The following is an 18,336-nucleotide window of genomic DNA, read 5'->3' as shown; positions in this document are numbered from 1 at the left end:
GTGACAACACAGGCAGGAAAAACAGAGGGCAGACTGTCAGCAGCAGGCTCGGAAACAAAATCAAAATCATCGACGGGGTTTTCAATTACTTCAGGGATCGGGAAAACTTTCCCATTGGCTAGATCATTCCCCAGAATCATAGTAACCCCCTGCACGGGCAAGCGAGCGCGCACCCCAACTGTTACCGGGCCCGAAATGAGAGGCGACTGTAGGAAGACTCTGTGCAGCGGAGCTCGTAACACACTCATTTTCACTCCCCACACGAGAGCATCAGCACCACAAAACGAGTTACTTGAGAAAGGCAACGCGCTTTCCAAAATGAGAGACTGGGCAGCCCCAGTGTCGCGCAAAATTACAATCGGCACGCGATCCTCCTCTATTCCAGTCAGTGAGGCGAACCCTTGTGAAATGAATGGTCGGTAACTGCTGTCAAGACTGTCATTTCCTGGTTCATCACTGACGGGATTAGGAGTAGCAACCGATTGAACAAAACCAATGCTTTTTGGCTTTTTCCATGTGTGAGTTTGCTCTTTGCGACGGAGCGACGGACAACTGGCAATGAGATGGCCAGTATCATGGCAATAAAAGCATTCTCGGACAGTCATGGGGACCTGATCAGGGTGCGTTTGACGCTTAGGAGAAACCCTCAAACTCCTCGCAGGTTTCGACAACGGGGCACATTCACGGCGCACAGCTGAAAACGCAACGCGATGGGTCAACACAAACTCATCTGCGAGAACAGCAGCTTTAGACAACGAATCCACCTTTTGCTCATTGATATATACAACAACATTCTCTGGAAGACACGTTTTGAATTCCTCCAGCAGGACCAATTCTCTTAGCTGAGCAAAGTCCTTCACTTTACTTGCAGCTAACCACTTATCAAACAAGAGAGTCTTCTCCCTGGCAAACTCTACATGTGTTTGGTTGGCAGATTTTTCACACGACCGAAACCTCTGGCGATATGCCTCTGGAACTAGCTCGTAAGCCCTTAAAATAGTGGATTTCACAATTTCATAATCCAGGCTGTCATCAATAGACAAGCTCGCACACACTTCCTGTGCTTTCCCCACCAATTTACACTGCAGCAACAAACTCCACACATCCTTTGGCCATTTCAAAGTGGTTGCGATGCGTTCAAAGGCATTAAAGTAAGAGTCAACCTCACTTTCTCTGAAAGGTGGCACTAAAGCAATTTGCCTGCTTGCATCAAATTGGTCAGAGGAGAGTGAATCAGAAGATTTATTCACAATTTTACTCACTGGGGTAGAGGTAACATTGCGCTGTCGGGAAGGATCCAGCTCCATAGCCCTTATGCGGAGATGCATAAGCTCAACTTCTTTGGACTTAGTCGCAAGCTCCACCTCTTTCAGGCGAAGGGCGAGCCCAAGATCCTCCGTAACCAATCCTGTTGATTGTCCGGCTGGGCTAACGTTTGGGATCTGAATGGCAGCAGGAGCCTCCGCCCCTGGCGACACCAGTCCACTGGCAGCTTGTGGGATGGTTGCAGCAGCTTCTGCTCCCGCATCCACCACCAAACCTCCAGCCGCCTCAACCGGCCGAGGTTTCGACTTCGCAAATACCCCCTTATCCACCAGCTGAGCTGTCAGGCACTGCTTAATTTCTGCCTTTTTAGCATGTAAAGGCACACTAACATTAAACAAATCTGCCACCAACAACAAATCCGCCTTTGTGCATCGATCCAACTTATCCACGGTGGGTTGTAGTGCAAAATCATCCACATCAAAAGTCATTGTGACTAGATCACCCCCAACACTACAAGAAAACTGCCAACCAAAAACTGCAGACAACCCACAAAATACAATGAGCAAAAAGAATGGCAAAAGAAAAAAAAAAGGACGAGCCCCCACTTTATGTTACGCCCCAGTCTAGGGGTACAGGAACGCAACACAAGTTTGAAAGAATTGCCCCGCCCTGGTCCCCAAAACCATACACAAAGGGAAACCAATTTCTTAGTGAATCGTGATTTATTTTTCTGCACTGCAAAAATGAAGCTCCGGGGTGAACAAAGGCCAAAATAACAAACAAAACAAGCTAAGTCAGGAGGAGGTGTTATCTACAACCCTATGTGAAATCAAACCTCAAACAAAAGACAAGCGCTACACCTAACTCCCTAACTGAAATAAACAGGAGAAAACAGTGCAAGGAAAAACAATACGGCAGCTCACCCCTTCTGTTGCAGTGCTATTTACAATGTGCTATGTACAATGAAAGCTAATATACACACTATATACAAAACTCAGAGAAGCCGCACAAATCACAAGCACAAAAGTCTCAAGTTTTGGAGGCCAGGGTCAGGTCTGCTGCTGCTGTCAGTGGCTGCCCCGGGACAACTGCTGGTGAGGGATTTGAATGAAGATCACATGGCCAGGGGACCAATCAGCAGCCGTCAGCTCATCCACTCCGGGACCTGCAAAGACTTAAAGGCACAGACAACAACAGCCACCAAAACAGATTATGGACAGGGCCATAACAGTGGTGGTATTAGCTTCATGTGTGCATGTTAGCATTAAGCCGCGGTGACACTCTGCTGTGGACACGGTCACAGCTGGACGCATGATGGATGAGTCGTCCTTCCTGTTAAACTTCTTTGAGGTGAGCTTGAAGCTGCTGCTTGGGGCGCATGCACAGCTGGTTATTGTACTGGAAATGTTCTGCAGACGAGTCCACGTGCTCACAACAAAGCTCAGTGTGGACGACGCTGTGCATGCTCCAATGCTGATTAGTATGAGTGCGCACTTGGTCTGAAAACTGGAAAGCTTTATTGAGTATCCCTGCTCTCTTCCCTCTTCCAGAACCGGGAAGAGAGCAGGAGCAGCGTTCAGCACAAACATGGAGGATCAAAGAAGAAGAACATGACAAGCTCAGATGGAGGTTGCAGTGGACACTTTTCATTGTTTTAACATTCGCTTTCACTTCAGCTTCACCAACAACAGCACAAGCAGAGCAGCCCACTGACTGCGTGGCCGTGACGGCGCCCCCTGGTGACTGTAAACCACTACAACATGTAGACGGCCGTCTGCTGCTCATTTCTTTACCACCATCACAGGAGCTCTTTATCCTGTTCTTCACTCTCATTGGGTCTTTGTGTGCTTGTTTTTACAACAGTAGTCATTCTGATTGGTCAAAGAGGACCGTCAGCTGTGACTAAATGCAGCTCCTACAGCAGTGATTGGAATAACTACTGAAGCTAATCCAGTATCAAAGCTCAGGAATCAGCAGCTCCCACCTCGTTTTCTTTGAACAACTATTTTTAGCTGCTGTGTTTTTGTGTTTCTGCGGACCTCAGACATCCTGCTGCTCTGGAGAACTGAAGCTCTAAAGGCTTCAGCCTTTATCTCCAAGAAACAAAGCTGATCATGGAGACCCAGCAGGTCAGCTGATCTGTGGACAGCACCAGCATCTTTAAATAAGTCTGAGAGGTGAGCAGTCTTTGGAAGCCTTTACTGTCTGATAGTCTCAGAGCAGGATTTGGATCATTATTTGGCTTTTCTTCTATTATTATGTTTAGTTTCTGCTTCACAGATATTCTCTGAGATGTTCTCTGAAATGTTTCCCACTGTTGGACAAACTTTCACAGTTTCTTCATAAAGGAGATCTCCTGTGCAGTCCATCTGTGATAATATGTTAAACACTGAATTATGATTCATATCTGAATGTACTGACTGTTAATTACTGATGAGAACATAATCAGTAAATATAAATATGTTTGAGTTTGGCTTTGATGAATCAGAATAAAAGTAATAAAATAATGATTTTAGAGACAGGCCTAACTCAGGCAGGCTGACAGCCTGTGTACAAACAGACTTCAACCATATGAGAGTGAGTGTGAGTGAATGAGAGCACACACAGGACACTGATCTCTGAATGTGTGTGACGCAGTGAAAAAGAGGATTGTACTGGATATACTGTGACTGACAAACAGAGTTTAAAGAGAAAGGTGTTTGGATTAAAATGGATTATGCTAAAGTGAACGTGCTAATGAAATCTGAACTGACTGAAATGTGAAGTGAAGATTATTCATTATTTACTGAGTCAGACTCAGAGGATCAGGGATCAGAAGTTCTACAAAGAGTAGAACCAGACTTCCTGTATAGAGGTTTGTGGGCCTACTGATCCACAGTGTCAGCACAACTTTTACATCATATTCATCTCAGCACAACTAGAACATGTGACTGACCTCAGAGTTTCAAGTCCACATCCTGGACTCTCCAGGAAACCACACAGATGCTTCACTCCTGAATCCTGCAGGGTTTTGTTGTGACCCAGGTCCAGCTCGCTCAGATGGGAGGGGTTGGACTTCAGTGCTGCTGCCAGATAATTACAGCTGATCTCTGACAAACCACAGCCAAACAATCTGTATAAAAAATGAAAGATGTAAGTTTACTAGACAAAGTGTGAGCTTGAAATCATTCAGTGTTTCATCATCTGTTCAGAGCTGAAGAAGGTTCAGAATGTAGAAGTTTAGAAAATGGAAACTCCAAACAGCTGAAGCCAACAGGAAGCAGCTTCAAGCTTTTTGCTCACGGTGCACCATGTAAAACCAGTTAAAAACAATAAATAAATGTTTAAAAGAAAAAGGAAGCAGCTTCAAACAAACACAACAAGAGAAAAAACTGAATGTTTCACATTAAAGTCGTACATTTCTCATAAAAACAGGAAAAAGACTTGAAAAAGTCGTGTTTTTCCTTCCAGGAACAACAAGGTTTCACTTTTAAAGGTGAAGTGTGAAAGAAATGGACATATTTGAAGTCCAACACCTTTTTCCAGTCACATTATTAAAGCAGACAAACTACAAGCTCATTTTCATTCCAACAAGTCATCTTATGACCTGGACTAACAACACTGGTCTCTATGTGCAGCTGGCTGTGAGACCAGTGCTCAGGGAGCGTCTACAAAGTGCAACACTGAAAGAACATCACACACTCTTTTGCTTCCAGCACTTTCACACAAACATCTACTGTCATTATTGTCACCAAACTCTGTGGATCCTTTATTGCAAATTCAAATGGGATCAAATGGTCAGACAAAAGAGGGTTATGAGGAAATATGATGAAATGTTGTGTATTAGCAGCAAGTTATTGAATCATTTTCCTCAGAAACCAAACAAAATGATTGACAAACATGTTTTTACAAACTCAGTGTTGGACTTGGATCAGCAGGATAAGCTGATGTTTAAAGGCATTTGAGTCTCGCTGTATGAGAGTCCAGTTATTACTCAATATTTATGGATGATGTTCTTTCAGTGTTGCACTTTGTAGACGCTCCCTGAGCCTCACAGCCAGCTGCACATGGACCAGCTGACATTACCCAGCATTAGAGGTGGCTGTAAAAAAATGGATTTTCCTATTTAAATGGTTTTAATTTGAATAAAACGATGTTGATTCATTCAATCCTGAATCGATTTTTAATATAAATGTATTTTGCCAGAATCTCAGGTTAAAGCTCCCAAAAGTATTTTAACAAGCAGCAAACAGATAAAACAGTAAATGAGAGCAGCTAAACACACAAAGATGGAAACACAGAGCGCGGATCGTTCACTCGACGGCACGTACACGGACACGCCGTCGGGGCTGAAAGTGGACAGCTCACAGATCCTGAAACTGCAGGTTTCATCTGTCTCCAACCAAAACTGACTGAACCAGCAGCAAAAGAAGATCCAAACTCTGCTTTACGTTTGATGAACATCGTCATGAATTCTCTCTGACTTTGACGTTTACTTCCTGCACAGCTCTCTCTCTCTCAGTGTACTTCAAGAACAGTTTACCTTCAAAAATCTGTTTCCTGCATTATTCACTGCTTATTACGCACCAGTCTGCTGTTGTGTTCACTGCTGTCGGCCTCCGAAAACAAAGCCTCATTTCTGCTGTTCAATACTGAAGAAATTTAAACCTTTTAAAATGATGACAGATTACAAACTCTCAGCTGTGTCTGTAATCAAACCTCTGTAACTTTGCTTCACTTCAGCAGCATCAGGTCATGTTCACATGTTGATTCATGGTTTGCTTCAGTTTTTGATCGACTGCAGAATATTTTGAAGGTTATCTGCTATAAATAGCCAGAAGAGGAAAATCTGCTTCATGTGTTTCTGTTTGATCCTCAGTGACTTTGACACAAAGGCCTCTGCTGTGATGATCACACCTCTGATCAAGTCTCACAGTGTCAGCTTTGTTTTTATACATATGGATATGTGCTGATAAATGATCAGAATTATAATATTTCCCACTGTCTGCTGTGTGCCGTGACCCTTGACCTGCTAAAGACAGTCAGCTGTGGATTATTCATTGTTGTGTCTGATACTTAGGACTGTGAGGAAGAAGCTACACAGTTAATCAGGGTCCCCTCTCTCTGAATCAGGAAAGGTGTGGGCCGCGGGCCATATGTTGAGTATCACTGTTTGAAATGCAAACATTGTTCTGCTGCAGTCAATGGACTAAACCAGAGAAGAAGAAAACAGACTTTACCATGAAGATCCTCAGTGTGGATCAGTATAATATCAGCCTGATGTCTGCAGTTTAGTGTCAGCACAACTTTCACATCATATTCATCTCAGCACAACTAAAACATGCTGACTGACCTCAGAGTTTCAAGTCCACATCCTGGACTCTCCAGGAAACCACACAGATGCTTCACTCCTGGATCCTGCAGGTTGTTATTGTTACTCAGGTCCAGCTCTCTCAGATGGGAGGGGTTGGACTTCAGTGCTGCTGCCAGATTATTACAGCTGATCTCTGACAAACCACAGCCCCACAATCTGTATAAAGAATGAAAGATGTAAGTTTATTAGACAAAGTGCTTGAAATCATTCAGTGTTTCATCATCTGTTCAGAGCTGAAGAAGATTCAGAATGTAGAAGTTTAGAAAATGGAAACTCCAAACAGCTGAAGCCAACAGGAAGCAGCTTCAAACAAACACAACAAGAGAAAAAACTCTGATGTTTCACATTAAAGTCGTACATTTCTGCTTCCGGGTGTCATGGCGGATTGAGTGGACGCGTTTGGTGGTAGCTCCCTATCAGGAATTTAAAACACCGAAAACTCGTCAACAGACAATTCAATTGAGCAAAACGAATATAATTGGTGAGGAATAAGGCAAAAGGAGGCCAAAATGCCAAGGGGACATGATAAAGCCGCAAAAATAAATACCAATAACGCAACAGGACAAGACTGCACGAGCCCCGATGGCATAATTAGAGATTCGGCTGGCGAATTACTAAAAGCCATCGAATCATTGAAATCAGAAATGAAACAAGATAATGAAAGGCTGAGAGAAGGCATTAACACGCTACAGCGGGAATTGGGCGGTAAGCTCGACAAGATAAAGGAGGACATAAAAACTCTGTCGAAGAGAGTGGGGGAAGCCGAGGATCGAGTGGGAAATATAGAAGATGTGACAATGGAGTTAATTGAAGCGCTCCTCCAAAGCTTGAAAACACAGAAATTTATTCAGAACAAGTTGGTGGACCTGGAGTCAAGATCCCGCAGAAATAATATACGCCTGGTTGGAGTGGAGGAAGGCTCCGAGGGGAGATCTGTCCAAGACTTTGTCTCGGAGCTGCTACAGCACGAGATACCTATACCGGCCGGGCTAGAACTTAAGATCCAGCGGGCCCATCGTATCTCTGTACAGAAACCGCGCCCTGGAGAATTCCCACGTCCGATTCTTATTAATTTCCAGGAATTCACAACGAAAGAACTCATACTTCGAGAAGTTTGGAAAAAGAAGCAAATCCAGGTGAATGGCAAGACGATCTACTTTGATCATGACTATGCATCAGATATTGTTCAAAAGCGCAAACAATACAGAGAAGTTAAGCGGATACTAAAGGAAGCGGGAGTGCGCTTCCAAACTCCCTACACGAGCATTCGGATCCACTGGCAGGACGGAGTCAGAAACTACGGTAACGTACGAGAGGCGGCTATGGAGATGCAGAGGAGGGGATACGATGTCCAGATCCCGGCGGCATCTGAGGAGGACGATGCGCTAAGCAGAAGGTGTCGAGAGTGGAAACGGGCCTCAATCTCCCATCGAGAGCAAATTTCTTCCCCGAGGCAGAGAGTTAAAAAAAAATTGGAGGAATTTCAGAGAAATGCTGATTAGTTCGGGGGATATCTTCCCCCTGTTACTGATCAGAAAATTATAGGCCTCTCAAATTCAAAGTTCTGGAGGAGCAACACCGGATGGAGGTAAATACGTTGGACTATAATTTGGGAACTACTTCTTCAGTTCTCAAATATTTCATAGGGCCCTCCTTTACGGAGGTTTTTTTTACCCTAGATCTACCAACGGGGTCATGGTGGGAGACAGTTTCTTCCTACTAATTGGGAGTCGCAAGTTTGTGTTTAATTTTTGTTTAATGTCTAGTAATATTGTTTTATTTTATTTTCTTAAACTAGAGGGGATGATCATTGCACACTGTACGAATTATGAGTGGTGTAGGTAAAATAAAAATTATTTCAATCAATATCAATGGTCTGGGGAATCCAGTTAAAAGGAGTAGATTGCTATCTAAATTGAAACGACACAAGGCACAGATTATATTCATTCAAGAAACTCATATGTCAAAAGAAGAACATGAAAAATTTAAAAAGCTTGGCTATGTAAATTCTTTTTATAGCTCATGTAAGAATAGCAGACGAAGAGGAGTTATAATTTTATTAGCTAACACGGTAAATTTCGAAAAGTTAGAGGAAATCTGTGACAAGGAGGGTAGATATGTTGCTGTCAAAGGGAGGATTAATAATGAAGTGGTGTCCCTGATAAATGTGTATGCCCCTCCAGAGGACAATTCAAAATTCTATCAAAAACTATCTGAAAAAATTATAAGCTTTAGTGAAGGGACCTTGATATGTGGGGGCGACTGGAACTGTATATTAAATCATACTAAAGATACTACAAGCAAAAAAAGACGCAAAGATAATAAATCTAAATCTCTTAACTCATTAATAAAGGAAGCGGATCTCTGTGATGTATGGAGAGAATTACACCCTCTGGAGAAGGATTATACCCATTTTTCAGCAGCCCATAAGGTTCACTCTAGGATAGATTTTTTTTTGATAAATAGAAGTGATAAACATAGAGTCACAGAATGCAATATCGGTATAGCCGACTTGTCGGATCACAACGCCATTCATTTGACCATTCACCTACATAATCAGAATAAGAAATTATTATGGAAATTGAACATTGGTATTCTCAATAATGAATCCGAGGTAAAAGAGATCAAAAAAGAAATACAAACCTGTATTGCCCACAATAAGGATGATCAGATAGACCCAACAATAATTTGGGATACTGTGAAAGTAGTAACTCGGGGGTATTTGATATCAAGGACCAGCTACCTCAAAAAAATGAAGAAGCTTACACAGTCCAAATTAGAACAACAATTAAGGGATATGGAAAAAAAAAAGCATACAGATTTGAGTCCTGATTTGGCCGAAAAAATCAAAAACGTAAAAAAACAACTAAGTGATTTGACTATGGAGGAAATAGAAAAGAAACTGAGATTCACAAAACAAACATTCTATGAGTCTGGCTCCAAAGCAACTAAAGTATTGGCTAAACGGTTAAAATTAATGCAAATAACTAATGCAGTCAACAAGATTAGAGATCCAAATACCAAGGAACTACTATATGAACCAACACAGATAAAAAACACCTTTCAAGAATATTATAAAACATTGTATAGTCAACCGGATCAGAAAAATGGACCAGAAATTGTAGAGTTTTTGGATCAGTTAGACCTCCCTTCAATAGGGACAACTCAAAATGAACTATTAACCAAACCAATTACAAAGGAAGAACTGGATAAGGCAATAAGGAGATTGAAGACGAATAAAAGTCCAGGGAGTGATGGGTACCCCAATGAGTGGTATAAGACTTTCAAAGAGGTTTTGGCCCCTATTTTGATAGATTCTTTTAATTGGACAATAAAACACGCTAAAATTCCACCTTCCTGGAAAGAGGCCATCATCTCAGTCTTACCGAAAGAAGGTAAAAACAAGGAAAACTGTGATTCTTATCGCCCAATCTCCATCTTAAATGTTGATTATAAACTATTTACATCTATAATCACAAGACGCCTAGAGCTGTTCCTTCCTGACCTGGTGGATGAAGACCAGACAGGGTTCATTAAGGGGCGACAGACACAAGACAATATACGACGCACATTGCATATAATTAATGAAGTTAATAGAGAAAAAATCCCAACAGCCTTAGTGAGTTTAGATGCTGAAAAGGCTTTTGACAGAGTCTCTTGGATATTTCTTTTTGCTGTTTTGAAGAGAATGGGCTTTGACAGTATCTTCATCAAGTGTATACAATCTCTGTATCATAGGCCAATGGCTAGAGTTAAAATAAATGGGGACTTGACAGACAGCTTTGAGCTCTTTAGAGGAACTAGGCAAGGTTGCTGCTTGAGTCCAGCTCTTTTTGCTTTGTATATTGAGCCTTTGGCTCAGTATATACGGCAAAGTACAGACTTAAAAGGGGTTTTTGTTTCCAAACTTGAACAACGAATAGGTCTTTTTGCAGATGATATAATTATATATCTACAGGATCCTGATACGACCTTTCCTTGGCTGTTTAAAGCATTAAAATATTTTGGTAAAAACGCAGGATATAAACTAAACATCGTAAAGACTCAAGTACTCTGTCTGAATTATTTCCCCAAAGAATTATTACAAAATGAACTTAAACTAAAATGGGATTCAAATAAGATCAAATACTTAGGTGTCTATTTAACTAGTGATACAAGTACTTTATACGAGGCAAACTATGTGAAGTTTAGTAACACAATCCAAAAAGATCTGATTAAATGGGCTCCGCTTGTCAAGGACCTTAGCTCAAGAATAGAGGTAATAAAAATGAATGTGCTTCCCCGGTTATTGTACCTATTCACCTCATTACCAGTCCAAATAACAGATGCACAGTTTGGTAAATGGGATAAATTAGTTAGTAGATTTATTTGGAAAGGGACAAAGCCAAGAATAAGATTTAAAATACTCCAATCAGGAAAAGAAAAAGGAGGACTTGCCCTCCCGAATTTCAAGGAATATTTCTATGCAGCCCAGCTGAGATATACTGTTTACTGGTGTTCATCAGAATATACTTCAAAATGGAAGCATATAGAGTTAAATTATTGCCTATCATGTCATCCACAAGCAAGATTGGGAGAAGAAACTACCCAGCCCACGAACAAAAATCTCATCACTGAATTTACTATTAAACTCTGGTGGACAATAATGAAGAAATATAGAATTACAGAAGATTGTAAATTGCTGATTTGGCCTGCATACTCTCGAAAATTCCAAAGTAGACAATGGGATAGCACATTTTTAAGATGGGTCAATAAAGGAATTACAGCAATGTGTACATTAATAGATGGGACAACATTTAAATCTTTTGAGAATCTACAGAAACAATTCGGATTGGATAAATCAGATTTATTTAGGTACTTTCAATTAAGACACTTTTACAATACAGAAATTAGAAAGAAGCTCTCGAGAGAAAGAAATCGTATAATAGGAACAATAACAGGTGCATATAAAAATCTTCCATCAGGAATTCTGTCGAAATTATATGTTGGCCTACAAAATTCGAATAGGAATGAAACATTATATATTAAACAAAAGTGGGAATCGGAACTACAAATTGAGTTGTCAGAGGATGATTGGCGATCCTTATGTCTCACACAGCATAACTCCACTAGCTCTAGACGATGGAGAGAATATGGCTGGAAAAATGTGATTAGGTTTTTTATTACTCCGTATATCAAAAGCAAGCAGTTGAAAACACCCCAACAATGCTGGAGATTATGTGGAGACTGGAACGCCAATCACTCACATGTGTTTTGGAAGTGTAAATATATTAAATCATATTGGGAAAGAATCGCGGCAACAATGACGAAGGTGCTGGGGTATGAAGTACTGTGTGAGGCACGAGTAATGTATTTTGGAATATGGGAAAATGTAAAAAAGGAGGACTGGTATTTGTTTAAGATTATGTTGTTGTCAAGCAAAAAGGTGATAACAAAGAATTGGCTGAAAAGCGATCCTTTAAAACTGGAAGACTGGATGGACGTAATCGAGGACATATATACAATGGAAAAAATGACTTACACTCTGAGACTGAAATCTGACAAACACCGAAAACAGTGGACAAAATGGATAACTTATAAGTCTCAGTCAGCCTTATAGGGCGGGACCTCTCGTGGGTTTTTTTTTTTTTTTTTTTTTTTTTTTTTTTTTTTTGTGTGTTTGTTGTTGTGTTATTATTATTATTGTCTTGTCCGTATGTAATACAAAGGAAAAAGTACAAAATAAAGAGTTAAAAAAAAAAAAAAAAGTCGTACATTTCTCATAAAAACAGCACAAAGACTTGAAAAAGTCGTGTTTTTCCTTCCAGGAACAACAAGGCTTCACTTTTAAAGGTGAAGTGTGACAGAAACGGACATATTTGAAGTCCAACACCTTTTTCCAGTCACATTATTAAAGCAGACAAACTACAAGCTCATTTTCATTCCAACAAGTCATCTTCTGACCCTTTATTATTATTGTTATTATTCAATATTTATGGAGGATGTTTTTAAATTGGGCTCAAATATGTGACAGACATTTCATCCCATGTCAGTTTGGCCTCATCCTGGGACGGATTATCCAGCACACACTCTGACCACAGGCCCAGGGGCCACGCAAAGCTGGGCTCCATCCAAGAGACAGGAAACAAACCAACACAATAATAAAAAGCACCATGTGATCTTCTTACATCTTCAAGACAAACATAGTAAAAACATGAGCATATTTGTTTCCTGATAAAATGATGTGACAGGTAGAACAGAGTAAAGTGGTGGTGTTACAGCCTTTCTCCCCTCTGCTGCCGAGGCTGTTAGTCTCTCCCAAACTCAGCTACAGGACTTCCAAATGAATGAAAGCAGCAGAAGTGGCTTTACAAATGAAACCACAGTGACAGACAGTAATTAAGAATCTCCTAAGCAATCCAAAGATAAGAAAAGTTCACCTGCCAATTCTATAAAGCTTGGTTGTTCATACAATAATATCATTTAATGATCAGCAGTGGGGATGTTTGGATCCTGACCTGAGAGTTTCCAGTGTACAATGTGGACTCTGCAGTGCAGCAGACAGAAGCTTCACTCCTGAATCCCGCAGGTCATTGTTACTCAGGTCCAGCTCTTTCAAACTAGAGGATTGGGAGTTGAGAACTGAGGACAGAGCATCACAGCTTCTCTCTGAGAGGTTACAGCCACTCAGTCTGGAAGAAAACAAACAAACAAATTAATTAAATCAGTCAAATGAAATATTTTTTTAACGCCAGCATGCAATACAATTATTGGTTAACTAAATAGCTTCATTAAAACACAACTCTTCTTCTATAGCAGCACTTACTCCTTGTAAGCTCCACCTGCTCCACCTTCTGAGTCAGTTGTTCACACCAAAGAAAACGACCATCATTTCATGCGGCTAACATACCGGCGCCAGCTGTGGTCTCAAGGCTGGAGCTGAACATAACAAATTTCACCCTGCTAACAGATGGTGTTTTGACTGTTCCTTCCCATCCTGAACCAAGAACCAAGATGGCGCCGCGTATGGATGCCCTGGTGCTTCAGTGCGTTACTTTTGTTTTGTTTTTGTGCATTTCTTCTGTGTCTGGGCACTCCTCTGGATACTCTTACACCAGAGAAGAGCTCCTTAACTACAGGACTACAACGCCTGTGGATTTATTTCCAATATTTGTCGCATCTGCGGCAGATTTACTGCAGACTCTGACCAGGAAAGCGAGACGCCGAAAGAGAGGAAAGCGAGCCGGCGCACTCGTGCGGTTGAGGAGACGCGGACTGAGAACTGCTCTTCCCGGGATCTTCCTTTCTAATGTACGCTCACTCGGGAATAAGATTGACGAACTGGCCCTGATGAGAAGCATGAACAGAGACTTTGCCTCCTCCTGTGTCTTATGTTTTACGGAGTCGTGGCTCAGTGAGAACATCCCAGACTGCGCGCTCAAGCTGGAGGGCTTCCATCTGCTGCGCGCGGACCGGCAGGCCTCTCTCTCTGGTAAGACCAAAGGTGGAGGTGTCTGCTTCTACATTAATAGAGGCTGGTGCACAGATGTAACAGTGATTGCCCAGCACTGCTCTCCCTCTCTGGAATATCTTTTTATTCACTGCAAACCATTTTATTCTCCGCGGGAGTTTGCTTCATTCATCCTGGCCGCTGTTTACATCCCGCCAGACGCGGATGCGCAAGCAGCTCAGTGCGCTCTCGCGGAGCAGATTCTCCACATGGAGCGGACATACCCGGACTCTCTCATCATTGCTCTTGGGGACTTTAACAAAGCCAATCTGAGCCATGAGCTTCCGAAATATAAGCAGTATATTAAATGCCCGACCAGAGAGGAGAGGACATTAGACCACTGCTACAGCACGATCAGCGGGGCCTATCGCGCGGTGCCTATCGCGCTTCACTCGGACTTTTTGACCACATCATTATCCACCTAATCCCCGCGTACAGACAGAGGCTGAAGCTCTCCAAACCTGTCGTGAGGACTAAAAAACTGTGGAGCGACGAGGCTGTGGAGGAGCTCCGCACGTGTTTGGAGACCACAGACTGGGACACAATGAAGGCTGCTTCTAACAGCTTGGACGAGTTTACGGACACTGTCACCTCCTATATCCACTTCTGTGAGGACAGCATTGTGCCATCACGCACCAGGGTGAGTTATAACAATGACAAACCCTGGTTTACTCCTAAACTCAAAAAGCTGTGGCTGGAAAAGAGAAAGGCGTTCAGAAGCGGAGACAGGGACTGCTACAGAGAGGCCAAGTACAGGTTCACTAAAGAAGTGGACATTGCTAAACATCAGCACTCTGAGAAGATGCAGCAGCAGATCTCAGAGAATGACTCGGCCTCTGTGTGGAAAGGTTTTAGGAATATCACCAACTACAAGCCTAAAACCCTCCACTCCACTGATGACTTGCTCTTAGCCAACACCCTTAACGACTTCTACTGCCGTTTTGACGAGCCATCAAGCAGCCTTCACACCTCCAACGGCCCCAACAATAGAGACACTTTGGACACTCATTCCCCCACCTCTCCCCCCTCCATAGAGCCATCACCACCTTCAAACTGTTCACCTACAACACCCCCCTCCTCACCCCACACAAAAGAGGATTTCACACCACCTCCTCCCACCACAACTCTTCATATTCATGAAGCAGATGTGAGGAAGCAGTTTAAGAATCTGAATGCTCGGAAAGCTCCCGACCCAGACGGCGTGTCTCCTGCCACCCTCAGACACTGTGCAAACGAGCTGGCCCCAGTGTTTTCTGGCATTTTCAACTCCTCACTGCAGGCATGTCATGTGCCTGCCTGCTTCAAGTCCTCTACCATAATCCCTGTCCCCAAGAAACCTAGGATCACTGGACTAAATGACTACAGACCCGTGGCTCTGACATCTGTGGTCATGAAGTCATTTGAGCACCTAGTTCTCTCCCATCTCAAGACCCTCACGGCCCCCCTCCTGGATCCCCTGCAGTTTGCATATAGAGCCAACAGGTCTGTAGACGACGCCATCAACATGGCCCTACACTTCATCCTGCAGCATCTGGACTCCCCAGGAACCTACGCCAGGATCCTGTTTGTGGACTTCAGCTCTGCCTTCAACACCATCCTTCCAGACCATCTCCGAGGCAAGCTTTCCCAGATGAATGTGCCTGATCCCATCTGCCGGTGGATCACTGACTTCCTGATGGACAGGAAGCAGCATGTGAGGCTGGGAAAGAATGTCTCGGACACCCGGACTATCAGCACCGGCTCCCCTCAGGGCTGTGTTCTTTCTCCTCTGCTCTTCTCCCTGTACACCAACTGCTGCACCTCCACCCACCAGTCTGTCAAGCTAATCAAGTTTGCAGATGACACCACCGTTATTGGGCTCATCTCGGACGGGGATGAGTCTGCCTACAGGAGGGAGGTTGAACGTCTGGTGTCCTGGTGCAGCCACAACAACCTGGTGCTGAATGCCCAGAAGACAGTGGAGATTATTGTGGACTTCAGGAAGCACACAGCCCCACTCCCCCCCATCATCCTGACTGACACCCCCATCACCTCTGTGGACTCATTCCGCTTCCTGGGTACCACCATCACCCATGACCTGAAGTGGGAGCCCACCATCACCTCCGTCATCAAGAAAGCCCAGCAGAGGATGTACTTCCTGAGGCAGCTGAAGAAATTCAACCTGCCAACACGGACGATGATGCAGTTCTACACTGCAATCATCGAGTCCATCCTCACCTCCTCCATCACCGTGTGGTACGCTGGAGCCACTGTCAGGGACAAACAGAGACTGCAGCGTGTTGTGCGCTCTGCTGAGAAGGTGACTGGCTGCAGACTCCCATCTCTGCAGGACCTGTACACCTCCAGGACATTGCGGCGTGCAGCTCGGATCTCAGCTGACCCTTCTCACCCTGGACACAGTCTGTTTGACCTGCTCCCCTCAGGCAGGAGGCTCCGGTCCATTCGCACCAGAACCTCTCGCCATAAGAACAGTTTCTTCCCCTCTGCTGTTGGACACATGAACAATAACCATATGACTGTCCCCGCCACTAACACATGACCCTACGCTGTGTCACTGCATCATTCCATGTTTGGCACTGATCACCACCTGCACTCATGTATATATCTTTCTACGCAGCACTTTTAATTCTTATTCTCATGTATATATCTCATGTATATCTCATGCACATATCTTTCTACGTAGCACTTTTAATTCTTATTCCTACTTTTATTTTTTCATGTCTATTTGAGTGCTATTTATGACACTATGTTTGCACTGAAGCACCGCAGCAATTTCCTAATGTTGTAAACCTGCTCAACATTTGGCAATAAACCCCTTTCTGATTCTGATTCTGATTCCTAAGCATGCTTATCCCCTCCCGGTGCAGACGGTGGGTCAAGGGGACCAGCGCAAATGCTGCAGGCCCGGATGCGCTGTCTACACCGGCTGTCTCTCACCTTTTACCCATCCCTGTTGCTTGTCATGTGTTTCTATGGCGCATTAAGAGTTTTCATGTGCTCTGCACTAAGGTCATTTTTTTTGTCTGTTCTCAAACTGATCTCCCTGTTGAAGCTCAGTCTGGGAGGAGTTCTTTTTTCTCCTCATCTTTCCTGATGTTGTGCATTTTCCGCTGTTCGGTTCCGGGTCGCTGCTCTAGCGGCTGACCGGCCAGCTACCTAGCCTGACCCGTCTCCCCAATGTGATGTTTGTGTATTGTATGTACGGTTGGAAAGCTCAGTATCCTAATTGCCCCTTGAAAATAAATACAGTGTTCTGAATCTGAATCTGAAAAGATTACAGACGACGACTCTGTTCAGTAAATATTACGCTCATGCTGTCAAGAAATACCAAAGGTAGGTAAAACTCTGGTTGTTGCAGCCATCCAGTATGACATGCTTTGTACTGTTCTGCTGCAGTTTGTGACACCTGGTTGATGAGTTGTGAAGGATGATGAAAAGATTCTCTACTCAGAGAATACTGGAGATTTTAGATGAGAGAGATGTAAGATGATGAAGGGGAAGAGTTTTCAGAACTCGAGGCCTTTTGTCTTCACTGTACAGGACAAAGAAGACAGGGAGGGAGGGAGAAGTGAGGAGAATAACACACAGGAAATGGTCTTGGGCAGACTCAAACCAGGCCCTGGAGTCACAACTCTAACCTTCAGTACATGGGTGACCTGCTCAGCCAGGTAAGCTACAGCAGTCAGCAGTGTGTGAGTTAATTTGAAGACAATGATGACTATAAGTCAGGTAAAAAAAAAAAATACTATCATCAACCAACAAGGGGAAAACAGTGAGCTTGAATGACCAAGCTCTGACCAAGGGTGGCTCACTCCTCGGTCTTCTTGCCCAAGGAGTGAACCACCCTGCATGGCCATCAATGTGGTGCAACCAAGGCCATCATACAGTACAGGCCATCCAAGCTGATTTTAACTTTTTGTCCCAGACACCTTAGAAATCATCTAGATTAGGATATGTTGGCTGTTCTAGATCCAATCACAACAAACAGAGAGCTGCTGTGTGTCCAAGGTGAACAGGAAGAATATATACATGCATAAAGTCAATAAAGTCAGAAGGTTTGCTTTAGACTGTGCTGCAGTTTATCATCAAAGACAAACAGGCACCATGCTGCCAACAAATGGCATCAAGTCTGACTTGAAGTTTTTTGTTCTTTTTTTTTAAATCAAGATTAAATTTTATAGCAACCACAGCAGAGATGACCAGGGAAGGTGTGCTTGAGGGGATATAG

The 18,336-nt window shown here is 43.2% G+C and overlaps 1 protein-coding gene across 1 annotated transcript in view; it reads right to left on the bottom strand.

The window, feature by feature from the left end:
* Positions 1-18,336, bottom strand: part of LOC143416106 (NACHT, LRR and PYD domains-containing protein 3-like) — a 44,535-nt gene that overhangs the window by 23,740 nt on the left and 2,459 nt on the right. The window contains exons 3-5 of the mRNA XM_076881487.1: positions 13,117-13,290; positions 6,599-6,775; positions 4,202-4,378 (exon numbers count right to left, since the gene is read on the bottom strand). Coding sequence (XP_076737602.1) covers positions 4,202-4,378; positions 6,599-6,775; positions 13,117-13,290 — 528 coding nt within the window. The remainder of the gene's footprint in view (positions 1-4,201; positions 4,379-6,598; positions 6,776-13,116; positions 13,291-18,336) is intronic.

This window comes from Maylandia zebra, unplaced genomic scaffold (assembly GCF_041146795.1).
Source record: "Maylandia zebra isolate NMK-2024a unplaced genomic scaffold, Mzebra_GT3a scaffold11, whole genome shotgun sequence".
Taxonomy (NCBI): Eukaryota; Metazoa; Chordata; class Actinopteri; order Cichliformes; family Cichlidae; genus Maylandia; species Maylandia zebra.
Note: the sequence above shows the minus strand (reverse complement) of the source record. Positions and strands in the feature narration are given on the sequence as shown.